The sequence below is a fragment of the Abramis brama genome (assembly GCF_963993115.1).
Source record: "Abramis brama genome assembly, chromosome: 6".
Lineage (NCBI taxonomy): Eukaryota > Metazoa > Chordata > Actinopteri > Cypriniformes > Leuciscidae > Abramis > Abramis brama.
Window position 1 is genome coordinate 36,226,297 of NC_139968.1, and position 18,350 is coordinate 36,244,646.

General features: G+C 37.0%; 1 protein-coding gene across 4 annotated transcripts; it reads left to right on the forward strand.

The window, feature by feature from the left end:
* The first annotated feature begins 327 nt into the window (after positions 1-327).
* On the forward strand, positions 328-18,269 carry LOC311084787 (uncharacterized protein). 4 transcript variants are annotated; one of them, XR_014606604.1, is made up of 8 exons: positions 328-534; positions 9,914-10,243; positions 12,659-12,988; positions 13,393-13,503; positions 13,641-13,672; positions 15,638-17,913; positions 18,048-18,090; positions 18,172-18,251. XR_014606604.1 is itself a non-coding variant. In XM_084117067.1 (6 exons), exons 1-6 carry the CDS (start codon positions 492-494, stop codon positions 15,725-15,727), a joined length of 936 nt encoding a protein of 311 aa, XP_083973193.1. In that variant the 5' UTR covers positions 328-491; the 3' UTR covers positions 15,728-18,246. The 4 variants fall into 4 exon arrangements, 1 of the variants encoding a protein (XP_083973193.1); XR_014606603.1 differs by having other exon boundaries at positions 15,638-18,090; positions 18,172-18,269; XR_014606605.1 differs by having other exon boundaries at positions 18,048-18,246.
* The last annotated feature ends 81 nt before the right edge of the window (positions 18,270-18,350 follow it).

An 18,350-nucleotide genomic window follows, 5' to 3' on the forward strand; every position in this document is an offset into this window, starting at 1 on the left:
AAAAAAGCATATTGATGGTAACTGTGAGCATTGTCTCAGGCGTAGCCCAGAAACAGTAGAACATGTATTGATTCATTGTCAGAAATATCATAAGGAGAGGCTTATTGCTCAAGTTGAGGCCAATGGAATTATCTTTGATTAAATAAATATTTTACAAAGAAGTGCTGGGAAGATTTTTTCTTTTTTGTTTTCTTTTTTAAAGAATACAGGGCTTTTAAAAATAATTAAATTTTATAGAGAAAATGTAACTCCTGTTATGCACTCCAGTCCAGCGGTGGCGGTAATGCAACAAATAGTTGTCAACCGCCATTCAAAAATAGAAGAAGAGGAAGGGTCGCTGTGGCCATTTCTTATACTGTCTATGACATTAAGCAGTTGATGGCGAAATGGTAGCTTGGGAGAACCAGGTCTGGTGTAAACCAGGCTAGCGTTAAGGAGGAACGGCAGATCAATTCACATCCTGCATTTATTTTGGGGGAAAAGTGGTGAAGATGAAGCTTCCCTTTGGTTTGCTCTGGTGTTTAATCGTCCATGGTAAGACATTGTTTTTTCTCGTTTCCGGCTGACGGTGAAAACCGAAAGTAGATTATTTGTTTTCTTTTTGCCTTGTATTGACAGAAAAAAACATTTATCATTTGTATTTTGCAGTGTGTTTTACTTGACCATTGTTACATTTAAGCAGTAAGTTAGGCTATATTACTGCATCCAACGTTACTTCGTCCAAAAGCAAAAGTGATATCAGCTCTAATATTAAATACGACAGAAATGCACTTTTCGATTGAATTTTGCTGTGTTTTTCCCTGACCATGATAAAAAAAAAATATTTACACAATCGTTTCTTGTCCACAAAAACAAGAACGACGTCATAGCGGCCTATAATCAGTCAGGCATGATTGAAAAAAAAAAAGAAAAACATATGAAAAAGGTCTCTGTAATGCTCAGGTATGGTTAAAACCGTCATCTTAAAATAGTATGGCATCATTCCGTGTCGTGAGTAACGTTAGGTCTAAATGATTATCAGGGTTCTCAAGTTTGATCAAAAGCTTGGAGTGAGATCAGATGTGGTTGGGGGAGGAGCCTAATGGAGCCCCGCCCCCACCTGTCCCCGCCCCCCAATTTTAACCATTGTTCATAATTAACCCGCACAAATTGAAATTATAACAATTGGTAAATCTAATAAATGACAGAGCAATTCATCACATCAAATATACTCTTTAATGTTATATTTCAAAATTACAAATAAGTTATACAAAAATTACAAAAATATAATAAATTGCTCCAAATTTATTTTTGCATTTTGAATATGTCTAGTCGAAACGGTATAATGATTTATTGTGTGGTGGGACATTGAGAACAAATGACATATTAGAGTATTATTAAGGTGTGTGTGTGTGTGTACACAAGAGTACACACTCCAGCTTATGAAATGTTTTGTGTTGTAAGTGTTTGAAAAATACAAATGCAATGGCAATGATTAATGTATGTTTTGACAGGATATATATTACCCAGAACACTCTGCTTTAATACGTATAGCCTTAATGTAACTAGAAATACTATTAATACAGTATAATATATAATTTAAAATAAAATAAAATAAATAAATTTAAATTTATTTAAAATAAAATGAAGAAATACATCTTCATTCCCTCCCATACCCACTAACATTTCCCTTAGTTTCAGATAACGTAAGCTAGCCAAACTGAGCCAAAGCTTCTGGCCTGGTTGCAAAGTAGTTGTAGAGTTTTTGACTGCATCAATAATAATGTATATGATGGGCTATATATTAAATGTTCTAGCCTAAAAATGTTAGACAAGCTTTCTTCCAACTTACCTTCTCCATCATCACGACGTGTGTTCGCGCGATGTTGTTGGTTACCTAGTAAGGAATGTACGGTGGCCGAGAATGTTCCGTCAACTTCCGTGTGTTCGTGCATCTGTGTTGCCTATTAACGAACGCAATCTGGCCAAGATACGTGCTGGCGGCAGGAAACTTCACTTTGTGTGCCCGCGCCTCGTATACAACGTTATATATAATGCTTGCATGACAACTTGGTTGGCATTGCCTTTTCAGCGTGAGAAATACACGGTGTGGCGTGTGAACTGGTTGAATTGACCCTTCGCTAAGCCACGCCCGAAAACCGCCACAGGCCAATCGTGGCTTAGCAACCGTAACTAGGCGCGGGAGGTCTGGCAAGCTCGAGCGAGGGAAACATGCCGAAGCGTCGTGCGTATGGATTGTGCAAATGTGATACCCGCCACCGGTATCCTAAAAGTTTGGACGGGGTGGTGGATTTTGTTCCCTTCTCGAAACCTAAAACCCAAGGGGAGAAATGCCGGGCGTCATCTTCATTTATATAGCGCTTTTAACAATGTAGATTGTTCCAAAGCAGCTTTACTTTGATAATAGGAAATTAAAAGTAAAGTGTTTTGGCTTTATAGCAGCTCTAGAATAAAGTTATTGTCCAGCTCGTGGATCAAGCAGTGTGATTAAAGGCAAGACGGAGGCTCACTGACATAACGTTACTTAAAAATATATTTCAACATTTTGTTAATCGACGGCCAAACCGTTACCCCAATCCGATCGCGACTCTCCCGTTAGTTCTAGTAAAAGTAAAAGGTAGTTAGTAAAAGGAGGGAACATCACGGGGCTTGCCGGAGATCTCCAAGGAAAAGGTTGGTATGCAAACTTAATCAGTTCATAACAGTAAGTTAGTCCGACGTGTGAGCAGTAACGTTAGTCTGGCGCGCTAAAAATATAAGCGGGAGAATGGTATCATTGCAAAGTGGTCAGGCTAATGTCTTGTGTTTATTCCACAATACATATGGATAAGCTGTTTGTTTTATAAATATTAGAATATTTTCAAATTTCACTTACCATGCTGGGCATGCACAAAGCTGTTCCTCAAATTTGTGTGTTTCCCATTTGAATGGTCAGCATATGAGGCGGTTGCTGCTTGCGCTGGGACCTAACGTTATGCTTTAACTTAAATTTTGATGAAATTATTCTCTAATCGTTTGCATATTATGTCGTGGATATAGCCCTCGAATGCATACTGCAGTATTGCACTCTCATATTTTCACCTGTTTGCCAAAAATGACTAATTATCTCCTTAGGAATGTCTGAAACCCGTGCATACATACTGTAATAGACGTGCCAGGCGCAAAAGCTTGACAGGCGTAGCAACAGTAACTAAGGAGGGCGGGGCTTAGCGAAGGGTCAATTGTGTCTCACGGCCAATGCGTGAGACTTGAGAACCCTGGATTATGCATTTACATTTTGCATTTATCAAACATAGTGTGCATAGGCATCTGCTAAATGCATAAAAATATAAACATAGGGTGAACTTAAGTCCTCTTTTTCCCAGACATGTCCTCTTTTTCCCAGACATGTCCTCTTTTTGGACCTAAAAAATGCGTCAGGTCGAGATTTCTAGATCGCTCAAAATGTCAGGGATTCGGCTTTTGCTTTCTACAGTCGCCATTATTATTTTTTGCTTTAGGTTCCGCCTTCTCGCACGCCACCATTGGTCGGTCGGTCATGTACGTAACGCAAACATTGGTCAAACTGCGTCTCATTCATTACCCTCAGAAAGTCGAATAGTGTGCAGTCAACAACAAACGTAATTCTCTTTTTTTTTTTCTGATGCTACTTTATTTTAGAAAAGGTGTGTGAAAGCTTGTGACACTTCTGTCAGATGCTGAGAAAAACGCGTTGTCCAGGTTATTCAGTTGGCTATCTTTGGTAAGATGAGATGTTGTCAGGCCAAATGTCAGTAAAACCAGAGAATGTCTAATAGGAAGAGAATTGACACTCTCTGCTTACTTCCGGTTTCTGGACTGGCTGCAGTAACACGTCTCTGTCCATGCGGGGGCGCTCGCAGGCGAGTGCAGAATGAATGGAGGTCTATGGCGAAAAACCCTCAAAATCCACTTTTCTCAGGATATCATTTTTTGTCTAGTAATTTGAATGTTGTATTCGAAAGGAGATGCAAAGAAATTACACATTGCTGGGTGTTAGATTTTTTAGAGTCACTTATTTGGTTTAAAAAAAACTTTTAAAATGTCAATGACGTCAGAATGCTGACGTCATTAGTAGGGTTGTTCCGATTCCGATACTAGTATCGGAAATGCCGCCGATACCAATAAAAATTCTGGCATCGGTATCGGCGAGTACATCTACCCATGTACCGATCCGATACCATTTTATTAAACAATACCTAGTTATGCACGCTAGCTTTGCTTAACGCTGCAAATCGGAGACCAATTCTTCTTCGCTGCTCTAAACAGTGGTTGCTTGTGGCAACACAGGAAGTTGTGCTGTTGCCACAAGCAACCACTGTTTAGAGCAGCGAAGAAGAAATGAAAACGCAAATTTTCAAATGTAGGCGCGCGGCAAGCGCATAATGTAAGAGACGCTGGCGCCCAACATCAAATGGCAAACGTAATGAAAACGGAACAAAACTGCGCTACTCGTTATTTTGTGCTTCACGGACCATTAAACAGTTTGGACCAATGCAGCGCGAGCCGATCGTGATTAAGCTACACTGTTACTACACAGCGCTAAGAGATCCAGTACAGAAAACATTTGAATTCGCCAGTGAAGTAATAACATCGCTATCTAGTGAGAAGCATTCACATTCTCCGTTATTAACGGATCAAACAGCGCTGACGTGGAAACCAGGAACATTGTGCTTTCAAGTAACGTTACGTTGGTTTTATTTTGACATTATGAATAAAATTGCTGCCCTCAAATGTTAATCTGAAATAAAATAAACCTTTGTTTATAACTAACGTTACTACAATATTACATTTCATTTTTTTTTATAAGGAGCTGTTTTTGTTTTATATGTCAAGTATAGCTCCATCATTGCTCAAAGTAAAAATGATCATACTTTATGATGTTAGTTTTAATAAAAAATAAAAAAATAAAAAATGTAAATCAAGGAAATTTCTCTGCCATTTCTTTCTTTTTGCTGTATTGAAAACGTACCGAACCGTGACACCAGTGTATCGTATTGAACCGAACCGTGAATTTTGTGGACCGTTACACCCCTATTTTTTCATATATCATTTTTTAGATTCTTAGATTTATTTGTTGCACTTTTTTATACAGTTATATTGTAAAACTAAAATACCTTTTATAAAATAATTCTATCAATTCATACAGGGCTAGTATGAATTGCAGCTGTATACACACCCAGATATCGGATTAGTACTCGGTATCGGCAGATACCCTGAGTCCAGGTATCGGAATCGGTATCGGGAAGGAAAAAAGGGTATCGGAACATCTCTAGTCATTAGCAGAATGCTAGCGTGTTATGGGCAACAACAACTCAACCTGTAAGAAATCGAAAAGAAATAAGTACTCTTTCATTCAACTTTCGACCTATAACCCATGTTGAACTTGCAAAACCTACAATAAAATCTGAGATTTCTCAAAGGCAATCGGGTGAAAGAGACACATTTAGCCGTCTAGCCCCATAGACTCCCATTCAGTCTGCACTCGCCCGCGATCACCTCCAGTGGAATTCTAATGGAACTGCAACCAAGATCGATACAATGGGGCTAATAGGAAGTGCCAAGGCTCTCCGTAGACGGGCTCTGGTAAAACTAACTAACTTTCCTGTTATGCGTGTTGCAATTAACTCCTGTAAGAATCAAAAAGGCGATTAAAGCTGTCAAAACTGCATGCATGTATGTGTTATATAGCCTATGCATCACATGTGTCTGGATTAAAATATTCTGCTATGTGAGATCACAATATAAGGCACAAACTGATATGTAATGTTTTAATGTCCAAATAAATGTGAGCACTGTGCATTTATTTTGTACTAGAAGATTGGCATTCATTTTGCGTTAATTTGTAAAGGACAAACAAAAATGGTTAATTTCTAAATCAATAAAATAACTAATTACATTCTGACAACATTACATTATGAAAAACATAACATTTGAATGAGATTGGAAATTTTGAGAACCAGAAACAAGCTAATTGAGCAAGTTGAACTTTAGCTATAGTGTGTGCCCTTTTATTACTATTAATTAATTTTAATATGAGGTGGTGGGTAATAATAGAAAATATAAAATTCACTCAGTATTCCATGATTCCTAATTCACTACTATCTCAATTACAATTGACCCTTCGCTAAGCCCCGCCCTCCTTAGTTACTGTTGCTACGCCTGTCAAGCTTTTGCGCCTGGCACGTCTATTACAGTATGTATGCACGGGTTTCAGACATTCCTAAGGAGATAATTAGTCATTTTTGGCAAACAGGTGAAAATATGAGAGTGCAATACTGCAGTATGCATTCGAGGGCTATATCCACGACATAATATGCAAACGATTAGAGAATAATTTCATCAAAATTTAAGTTAAAGCATAACGTTAGGTCCCAGCGCAAGCAGCAACCGCCTCATATGCTGACCATTCAAATGGGAAACACACAAATTTGAGGAACAGCTTTGTGCATGCCCAGCATGGTAAGTGAAATTTGAAAATATTCTAATATTTATAAAACAAACAGCTTATCCATATGTATTGTGGAATAAACACAAGACATTAGCCTGACCACTTTGCAATGATACCATTCTCCCGCTTATATTTTTAGCGCGCCAGGCTAACGTTACTGCTCACACGTCGGACTAACTTACTGTTATGAACTGATTAAGTTTGCATACCAACCTTTTCCTTGGCGATCTCCGGCAAGCCCCGTGATGTTCCCTCCTTTTACTAACTACCTTTTACTTTTACTAGAACTAACGGGAGAGTCGCGATCGGATTGGGGTAACGGTTTGGCCGTCGATTAACAAAATGTTGAAATATATTTTTAAGTAACGTTATGTCAGTGAGCCTCCGTCTTGCCTTTAATCACACTGCTTGATCCACGAGCTGGACAATAACTTTATTCTAGAGCTGCTATAAAGCCAAAACACTTTACTTTTAATTTCCTATTATCAATGTAAAGCTGCTTTGGAACAATCTACATTGTTAAAAGCGCTATATAAATGAAGATGACGCCCGGCATTTCTCCCCTTGGGTTTTAGGTTTCGGGAAGGGAACAAAATCCACCACCCCGTCCAAACTTTTAGGATACCGGGTATCACATTTGCACAATCCATACGCACGACGCTTCGGCATGTTTCCCTCGCTCGAAAGCTTGCCAGACCTCCCGCGCCTAGTTACGGTTGCTAAGCCACGATTGGCCTGTGGCGGTTTTCGGGCGTGGCTTAGCGAAGGGTCAATTAAGTACTGTAAATTAACTGTATTCAGTTGTGTAGGCACTAAAACAGTCCAATACTTTATAGTCAAATTATTTAATTTCTGTGCCACCCCAGACTGGTTGCTGGCCCTTGCCTGGCCACCCCTTTGAAAAAAATCCTGGCTCTGCCACTGCCCCACATAAGGAAAGTATAAAAGAGGACTTAAATATGTTTATGTAGGCCTATTTTTTTCTTTTATTTTAACCTATGGCCATGAAAAGAAACAGTGGGTGTTTTTACCCCCAGGAGATTCAAACAGTAAGACTAAAAATAACAATGTCTGGTAGAAAAACACATCATTGTATCATCATTTGATGGAAAGTAGCACAATTATAATAAAATCCTAAATAAAATAAAATTAGATAGGGAAGGAATCACAAAGCATGTAGCCTACATAAAAGCTAATACTGTATATTTACTTGTTTACTAGAAGACAAAATAAGACAATGTAAGAAAAAATTATGTGGATGTCGAAGATCTCAAAAATAATGTTTATTACAGCATAGCAGTGGCAAGGTACACAAAGCACCTTGGGTTCACCGGCGTCAGAATGAACCCAGAACATCCAAATCTTAAACCTTTTATCCTGTTATACAGTTTACAACTCTTAATGTAAATGAAGTTGCTCTTATTGTAACAGCTGTGGTCTGTATGTTAATGAAGTTGAGACACCCCATTGTCTGAGAAGGTTCTCTGTGTCCCACACCCATTCCCATTCTACAATTGACTACCATTTGTTCAGGATGTGATCAACCCAAATGGTCAACTCTTAATGTAAATGAAATCAGAACAGCAAAAGGTTTAGGTGATAAGATCTATCTGTAGTGGTCACATCTTTGATCTTCTGTTAAAACAGAACGGTCAAATGTTTAAGGTGACACGCTATTTGAAGTCCCTGTAATCAAGGTGGTTGTTGGTTGCCTTCTGTGATACTATTTACATATTACTGAGATTGGATGTAATTGTCTATATGATAATTAAACTCTTTTAAGTGAAAGAACATTTTGATATATATATATATATATATATATATATATATATATATATATATATATATATATATATATAGAGGAGTGGAAGTTGTTGGGAACAGACCATAATTTCTTATAACAATTTTCCTTGATCATCCAATTCTGAAGTGCTTTTAATGTTTTTCTTGAGCATCAGTGCATGTTTTTACCTTTTTAAATGGTTGCCTATGAGTCCCTCATTCTACCTCAGCTCAGTGTGTGAGAAGATCTCAAAATCTTACAGTCACTGCTGTAATGGGTTTAATATGCAAAAGATGCTGGGAAACTGAGACATTTTACAGCTTTGTTCAAAGGGCCTTATGAATCAACAAACAAAAACAAACACAGTCATTGATCATCCAGGTAACGACACAGCAGGGTTAATTTACCCAAAAATTAATAATTCTGATAGTAATTACTTACCCTCATGTCGTTCCAAACCAGTAAGACTTTTGTTCATCTTCGGAACACAAATTAAGACATTTTTGATGAAATCTGAGAGCTTTCTGTCCCTCCATTGACGGTCTATGCAACTACCACTTTCAAGCCCCAGAAATGTAGTAAAGACATCATTAAAGTAATCCATGTGACTCCAGTGGTTTAACCTCAGTTTTTAGACGTAAGTGCTTTGTTTGCATTAAAAAAAACATAAATTACCTCTTTATTTACAAAATATTAATATCAGATGCACGTTCACGCAATGTCTACCCTTGTCAGCACTAAACTAATGATGCTCTCGTGAACGTGCGTCAGGCTAGTGTTATCAAAGGTACCACCAATTCGGTACTGAAATTTTTAAAATGTGACTCTGAGTGGAATCGTAAACCCGTGTGCTCTCAATCACTCCTGTGCGTTGCTCACTGCAGCCAATCACAGACATATCTCATGAGCGTGTGAAAACATTTAGAGGTGTTTATGATTCCGCTCAATAGCGCTCAAATCATCACATTTTTTTAAATTCCAGTACTGACTTGGTATCGAAGTTGGTACTTTTGACGGCACTGCGTTGCACTAATATTTAGGTGGTAAATAGTAAATTCATTTTTTATCTATTTTTGCAATCAAAGCATGTGTCATCATTTCATAGAATTGAGGTTATACCACTAAGAGTCAAAAAATCTTCATTTGTGTTCAAAAGATGAACGCAAGACTTACGGGTTTGGAATGACATGAGGGAGAGTAAATAATGACAATTTTCATTTTTGGGTGAACTTTAAGATTCAAGGGTATGTGAACTTTTGAACTGTTTCTTTTGTGTATATTAAGTTATTTTGTCTTGTGTGCAAACATTTGTTTTGTTAAATCGCTTTTTCAAGACAGTACCAAATAGAAAATTACATGCCATTTTTATGATCCCTTTTTGATAAAGTTAACATTGTGAATTATGTCAACTTACGAGCAGAACTGTATGTGAATCAGGATGTGGTTTGTATGATATTCATGAAGTTGTTCAAGATCGTCCATAAGACTCGTCTGATGAGTGAATGTGTGAATCGATGTTCTTCTGCTGTTGGTTTGCATGTTACATTATGAATCTAAACAAATTGATCTACTTATTATCTTTATGATCTGTAATATTTTCACAGCACTTTCATGTTATGTAATTTGTTCAGCTCTTAATGAACTGTTGATTTCTTCTACAGGAGCTTCTGGTGTTGATACAGACAGAGTGTCAGTGATGGAGGGAGATTCAGTCACTCTAAACTCTGGTGTTCAAACAAACCAACAAGACAGAATTAGATGGTATTATGATGACATTCGTATCGCTCAAATCAATAGAGATCAGAGTAAGATCTGTACAGATGTTCAGTGTAATGAAGGTACTGAGAGATTCAGAGACAGACTGAAGCTGGATCATCAGACTGGATCTCTGACCATCATGAACATCACAATCACAGACTCTGGACTCTATCATCTGAGGATCAGCAGCGGCAGCAGCGACAGTGACGAGATCTTCATCGCTTCTGTTCATGGTGAGTCATTATGTTTAAAAGCAAGTCTTGTACATTTAAATCACATCATTAATGTGTTTAGTGAGCTATTTTGCATTGACATTCAGAGGTGTTTTTTGTTAAAACTCATTATTTTTCGTATAAGTTACATTGTTGCAACAGCTGTTTTAGTTATGGTTTCATTTAAACCATCCTTCCGAAAAGCGCAGTCTGCTCTGATTAGTCAGACGACCCCAGTGTGTTGTAATTTGGTTTACCACTTAGAGTGTGTGTCACCATAACCGTGCGCTGTAAACACTACTGTCTCTCCACTGACAGTCTACGCAACTGATGCTTCTAAAATTTCATAAAGATATATGAATTGAGCGGTTTAGTCCAAATGTTCTCTAGGGAGTCGATCACTTTATATGATGATCAGATTTAACTTAGACTTTTATTTGTATAAACTAGGCATGGGCTTTTCAAAAATATTGCATTTGAATGTTTGGGCTCATAAAAAAGGAATATCCTCCTAATATTTGTTTATTTAAATAGTTTAACTTGAAGGGCGTTTTTTTTTAATCATTATGTTTTTGTCACAATTTCTGAACGAGCTTAGCAAATATACACAACATGCTTACATTATATCTTGAGATTTTCTTTTAGTTGAAAACATTAAACAATGTGTGTAAACAATATATAGAATAAAAGCATCAGGCCAAACTACCTCTGCAAGTACGACTTGGTAATTCTTTACTTTATACTTCTCTTACATTTCAGATGTGATGTTATAACTGTCATTTATAACATCTGCATTGGTTAAAAATGCATTCATTATAAAACTTTGAGAACACAACAATAGGTTGTGGTTGTACGGCTGTGGAGTAGTGTTAAAAATTCATTTTGACCACTGTTTCCTAAGTACGTCAGCCTTAGAAATTTTGAAGAAGAGGGTAAAATTTGGGGTTGAAAGACAGTTTCTCTTGGACATGGCTAAAAAACACAACTAACTAACTCAACCACGTCCCTTTATATAGTGTATTCCTTGGACAGGGATGATTTCAATAAGGAATATTGTGATGTGTTCGTTCCCGGAAGAAAACTCAAGACTACAATTTCAGGGAGTTCAGAAACAGTGACACTGATATAGAGAATCATCCCATCCTGCTGGAGGGACTTTGCAGAGCTTTTTCATGCTCAAACAGCAATTCATACACTAAAAAAAATGAACATGGGGGAAAAAAAGCATTAGGTGCTGTTTAAACACATTTTAACATTTTACTCTTCCATTGGTTAGTTTTATCACTCAGTTTTGTTCTGGGGCCGTATTCACAAAGCATTTTATCTTACCACTAGGAGTACTCCTAAATCGCACTAAAAGATTTTAGCTAGGAGTTTTCTCTTAAAAGTTATTCACAACGCCTTTCAGACCTACTCTTAGTAAAGAAAAATGACAACTCCTAAACTAAGAGTGAGTCTTCGTTGCTATGGATGACGTCATTACTCATGCACGAGCTTGACTGAAGTGACCACCTTGATTGGCTGATGATTGTAACGCGGGAATGATTCCAAACACCTCCCCTACGATGATGAGTGACAGGTCTGAGAATGCGTGCGCTACACAAGTAGTGCGAAGGACGTAAGAGGATGAATAACTGAATAAATAGCCTAAATGAATAAAGAGTAAGGCAAAACAAATAGCCTAGTAGCCTAATAAAACATATGGATTGATGCAATATCTTTGAAACATTATTGAATTAATCTGTCACTATATGCCTCTGCCTACGTTTGCAAAGAGAAGAACATTTTAATTTGATTCACAATGAAACGTTACAATTAGTTTACATGCAATGAGTAGCCTAGTTTTGGTTGTTGTTGGTGGCGTTATTGCATCCCTAGTTATGCCTACAATGCAAAATTGTTCCCTCGCGATTGGAAGCTCCTGTAGCCGCCGCATACGCATTTCAAAACATCGCAACGTGAAATGCCACAAAAAGCGGAGTCCTTTTAAGCGGAGTTAGGAGTCCTCTCGACTTCTTTTAAGCTGTCCCAGGCTTAGGTGCTAATTTTAGGGCTAAAATGCTTCGTGAATTACTCTTAGTCAAAAAAATTAGGAGTCCTAAAGTTACGAGTGACACGCCCATTATTTTTAGGAGTTGCTTCTAAATTCGCCAGTTAGGAGCTACTTTTAGCCTTAAAATTCTTTGTGAATACGGCCCCTGGACAGTTTCTTTTTTCTGATCACTTTCTGTTATCATCTATTTAAATACATCAGTGTATAAAGTGCTATACAAATAAAGGTGACTTGACTTAACTTAAAATGTATTAATAATCACAGAATGTTGATAAATGTTGCTTTTCAAGCTGAAAGTCAAAGCATGTTTTATTGCACAGTTCTCTCATGTTGTTTCTTTCCCCAAAAAAAGATCCTGCAGCATCTGTTGGTTTGTGTTTCAGGTGTTTCTGCTGCTGAACGAGAAGAAATTAAGAGAAAGACAGTGAAGGAGGGAGAATCTGTTACTTTATATACTAGTGTAGGAGGAAAACGAAATAATTTGATGATGTGGTATTTTAATGACATTGTCATCGCTGAAATCACTGGAGATCAGAGGAAGATCTGTACAGATGATCAGTGTAAAGAGAGATTCAGAGACAGACTGAAGCTGGATCATCAGACTGGATCTCTGACCATCACAAACACCAGAAACACACACTCTGGAGAATATAAACTACTGATCAACAGCAGCAGATTCAGCATCATTAGGAGATACAGTGTTTCTGTCACTGGTGAGTCTCATTTAATCATTCAGTGCATTTTACCTCGAGTAGTTTTAAAATACAGCTTGAAATAGTCCTACTTAAATCCTCCCAGTAAATGTTTTCATTTTGGATCATCTCCATGACCTTATGCACATCAAAGTGACTGACAATTGTCACATTGAGTTTTGTCACATTACGAATTTTACAATTTTGAATTCTGTTGTTAACAATAAAGAAAAATGCACAATATTAGTCAGATGTGAACCCTGCCAATTTAGCTGCTGTTACTCAAAACCCAACCAGATATATCGAATGAATCAACATCATATAACTTTATACTGAAAGCAGAAAGGTGTAAATATCAGTCAACAGTATTGATTATAGAGAGTTGATTATCAGTTGATCTCTATTAATAATGACTGTGTCTTTAGCTCCTCCAGATGCAGGTTTGTCTTCAGCTGCTAGAACAGGAATAATTGCTGCTGTTGTTCTGCTTGTGGCTGCTGCTGCTGTGATTTACTGTCTCCACAGAAAACGAAAAGGCAAGTAGTACATACAGCTGATTGTACAAAATATAAATAAGATATTTAATGTGCAAAAGGATCTTTAGAAACATGTAAAAGTATGTATTTTTATTCTAAATGACCAAAGACAAAGTTTGTTGTTATTGTTCAAACAGGACCCGGGACACCGCGAGATGATCCTCCTCAGGTGAGATACTGTGAGCTCTGAATCTGTCTGCAAAACACTGACTTAAACTAGAAATTGGCATTTGTTAGTAGTGTGTATCAGGGCCCGGTTGCATGAAACCCTTTATTGAGTGTATCCCTAAGGTGAAAATTTCCCTGAGGTAATTAATTTCTTTACCTAAGTGTTTATACTGAGCATTTCACGATAGTTTCTGGCAAAACACAGCAATAGGGAAGCAGTTGCTATAGATTTGACATCTCCCGAACAGAACATAATCGACAGCTTACTTGTTTAACTTCCAACGACTGAATGATTTCAAGGCGCACATTTTCATAAGGCAAACCTGCTTCTCTTTACCAGAAGTGAAGTGAGTCTCTTTTGAACTTCACTGCACAAATGTGAGTGTGCCACTCAAACCAGACTTTACCATAGGCTGCAGGATACATTGTGTACATAAACTTGTTGTCAGTAACATTTTTGTTGATTTTGTTGTCAATATTCTGATGTTTGACAGCTAAAAGTATTCTTAATTTCAGGAAACTGAGCAAGATCCACGGCTGTTGCATTTTTCATACACCATAATTCAAACTCATAGATTCAGTGACTTGGGCTGCTGCTTTGAACTTGAGCATGCAAGATAATAATAATAAAAATATATATATATATTTCTGTCAAACACACAGTGGGATTGATAGAAGAAATTATTAAACGGAAGCTGCTTAAAAAGTCAATTTAATTCAATTTTTAAAAGCGTTCTTCACTATACACATTGTTTAGAAGCATATCATATCTTTAATATTTATATAATACTTTATTTCTATACCTCAGTACTCCCTCCTTCTTAATAAACATGAAATCAGCCATTGCTTTTGAGTTCAGCAGATGATTTGAAGGAGCCGTTTTGGTCCTTTTATTTTTGAGGGTAAAATGGTCACTAAGGTCTTTGTTACAAGGGTTTGAAATTAACTTTTTTCACTCACCGGACATTTTGGCTACTAAATTAAGGTACTGGTCATTCAGAACTTTTACTAGCCAAAAGAAAAAGAAATAAGCCAGATTAACTACGTCACAGTTTACATATGAAATTTGGATTTCATACTTTCATTTCTTAATCAAACAAAATCCTGTTATCCAGCCATCTCCTCCCTTCCTCTTTCATCCTCATGATTTTTTTTTTAACCAAAAACATGTTTTAGGTGGATAGATCAATTAGTACAAAAAAACATCAAAATAATTTAGGATGTTGGAAAATAACAAAATATTTTCTGTTAACCAAATGCTTTTTAATCTTTGCTTTTGCTTCAATGAAAATGAACAAGTGCGCTGTTATTTTTTGCGTAGTGATGTGCATGTTCAAGTAAGCCAGATATGCAGAGATTCTGCACAATACACTGTATTTAATATATCATGATGAATCACGAGTTAAGTATTTGCGCTAAATCTGCGCAGATTTGGCTTACACAAACTTCCCCAGCAAAGTGAGTAAACAATAAGTAACACGCTAAATTGGCTAGTGATTTGACAGCGTTACCTGCCAAAATTGATTTTTACCCACATTTGGTGGGTGTTAATTTCAAACCCTGGTTGCAACACATAACAGAACTCAAGGAAACACTAATCAGTTAAGGGATAATGCTGAATGATGAGCTTAAGGTTTTTTTTTTTTTTTTCTTGCAACCCAGGTTTCTCTAATGGTTCCCTTTAAACTTATAACTGGGTTTTCTTAACTTAAGGGCTTTGTTGCAACCAGTCCCTGTTTAAGTTTTCTCTGCGTGTTTCATTCAGAATTTATCACATATAAACACTAATAATAACTGACTTCTTTAAGAGAGCGCTGATCTTGTTGTTTTACTTCAGACTGAAGTACAGGTTCTTTGCATTCAACAAACATCAAAGAGAAAAAAAAAACTTTTCTGTGTTTGTGTGACTGAATCATCAATCCTGAACATTTGTTTTACCTTCTGTGAATCTGCTTCTTTCTTTCAGGAGAATGGTGTCGCAGAAGCAGTGCCCCTTAATCAGAGGACTGAGACTTCACCGATGGATGATGATAATTGGTCCGACTCGATCCGTTGAGGAGTAATTATGCTCGGCTCCCAAAAGGCCGAGCCAGGGCGGGCTTTAATCGATGATGGACAGATGATCTGCGGTTACGTAATCACCCACGTCACCAAAGAGCGCTTGATTTGAATTAGTTTACAACAAAGACGACTGCAGCTGGAGAATTGAGATTTCACGAGTTCACACTTACAAATAAGTCAGATAGAATAAATGGGTATATGAGATTTCACGAGTTCACACAAATAAGTCAGATAGAATAAATGCGTATATGACGTGCTGTCCGAGGAGAGGGCTGTGGGCTCGGTAGCCATACTCCCGTGTTCCTGGTTGTGAGAGAACAAGACAAGAAAAGAGTGAGGATTCGGGGTGGTGGAGGGATGCTGAAAAACTGTCAAGGAGTGTTAGGTAAGTTGACAGAGTGAATATGCTTCCTCATGCTGATAGATAGGGTAACGTTAGACATGGTATTGTTTGATGACAAGTTGATATTGGATTGATTATTTGTACGTGCTCCTCCCGAACTTTGTTTATGAAACATCATGTGTAGATTCCGCCATCGCGTCTGTTATAGAAGATATCGACAGCGCATTCATTTTAAAAGAGGAACAGAGAGCCGCGACATTTTGTTGGTTGAAAATATGAACGAAGAACATGCGTCATTTACTCCATTGCTCTGATTGGTTGTAGGTCTATCCAATTGAGTGCAGAGTTTTTTTTTTTTCCTGGTTCAGTTGAGACACGCCCCATAATTAAATCTCTATGGAGCAGTATCAGACTCACATTCTGACTAGAATATGAGTATGACGAAGTCAGGCTAGATAATTGGATGTCCCATAATGAAACTGAGACTACTGATAATGGGGCATCTTCTAGTCTAGTGTGACTAAGACTTATGGGATTTTATAGTAACGTTATTTATTATTTTAATAGTTTCACTGAAAGGGAATATGAAAAGAAAATAGGAAAATAGGAAAAAAGCAATTGGAAGAAGATCAGAATGAAATTCTCATTTCTCGGTGAGAAAGTTCAATGCCGGCGACTATAATAAGACTTTAAAGGGGTGGTTCAGGATTTTGGACATCAGACCTCATTTCCAAGTTAGCCTGGGTGTTATTTATCAGTGGAGACAGTTTTCAACATTTTTTCATCCAGTCCTTCCAGTTGCATAGTTTGCCGGTGCTAGGCTATCGCAAGTCAACAGTAGCCTGCCAATAAAACAGTTTTACCCACTCAACAGTACACCAAAAGCAAATAAATCATAACGCCAGACTATTGATGTAAATGTCTGTTGAGAGAATAATGTTAGAATTCAAACTACTCTTGTATCTCAATGATCACATTACATTTACAGGAACTAGTTTCTCAGCAGCGGCAGAATTTTACTTTGCTCCGGTTAGTACTGCGCCCGAAAAGTAAACACAGAACAGAAGCGCTCTACAGTCGCGACGTCTAGCTAGCTAGTAGTAGTCTCGGTTGCCTAGGTAACTTAATATCACTCCGCCGCTGCTGTAGACTGTGCTAATAAATACAGGGAACAAAGTATATCTATTGCAATGCGATGAAAGGGTAGTTTGATTTCTAACATTATTCTCTCAACAGACATTTACATCGATAGTCTGGCATTATAATTTATTTGCTTTTGGTGTACTGTTAATGATATCACAAAAAAGTTATTGGAATACACCAATACACTCTACGCTAATGTTTGGGTAACAACATTTGTGGTTACCGTTCGAAGGTTAAAATCCAGCAAGATAATCCATGAAATATCACCATTGTTTCCTTGATCAAACTCTGAATCTCAGGAACTGAACCTGTAAGAACTGAACCTGTAAAAACTGCACTGAAAGACACTGTGGATTGAAGCAGCTACAAAAAGCCAAATATATTTTTGTAACTAAATTGTTATATATTTCATAACTGTTTCTGGCTGCTGTGTAGCCTTTTAATTGTGTGAAGCATCTGAATGATGTTTTAAGCTCATTTCACAAATGCGTGTTTACTGATAAAACAGTATTCATTTCTTTATTACAGATATTTAGAATTTTCAATGAATGTCGTCTTTGTTGAAATATGCAAAAGTGAATTTTTCTTTGTTACAAAAAAAAAATTGTTTACCTTTTGTAAACATTTGAGATGTTGATTAGTTTTTTTACTGCCGGGTTGGTGCTGGAGTGATTGAGACCTGTGGGGCCTTCAAGGTAAAAATGCACTACTTCACATCATCTATCTTTTCTTTTTTTTTTTTTTTTGGTCTGTGTTGGTTCTTAAAGTATTTTGAGCTGTGCTGTATTTAACTTCATATTTTATTGTTGTTTTCCTGTTTGTATTGTAGAATTGTATCACTCTGATGGAAATGATCACCTGCACTTGAACAGGTAAAGTATGTTTTCCCCCAGTTTAAATATTTGTGTTTGTACATTGGAAAATTGCACTAACTGTGCAAATCTCTCTCTCAGGGCTGTTTCCAGAGTCAGCCGATCAAAGAGCTCAACTGCCTCTTTACCTTGAGCTTTAAATTTAATAAAGTACTATTTTATTCCATATATATATATATATATATATATATATATATATATATATATATATATATTTATATATATATATATATATATATATATATATATATATATATATA

Excerpts from the sequence above, each read along its gene's own strand:
- LOC311084787 (XM_084117067.1), top strand. The coding sequence starts at position 492 with ATGAAGCTTCCCTTTGGTTTGCTCTGGTGTTTAATCGTCCATG. Across the intron at positions 10,244-12,658 it reads CTTCATCGCTTCTGTTCATG|GTGTTTCTGCTGCTGAACGA; the intron begins GTGAGTCATTAT and ends TTTGTGTTTCAG. Across the intron at positions 13,673-15,637 it reads CGCGAGATGATCCTCCTCAG|GAGAATGGTGTCGCAGAAGC; the intron begins GTGAGATACTGT and ends TCTTTCTTTCAG.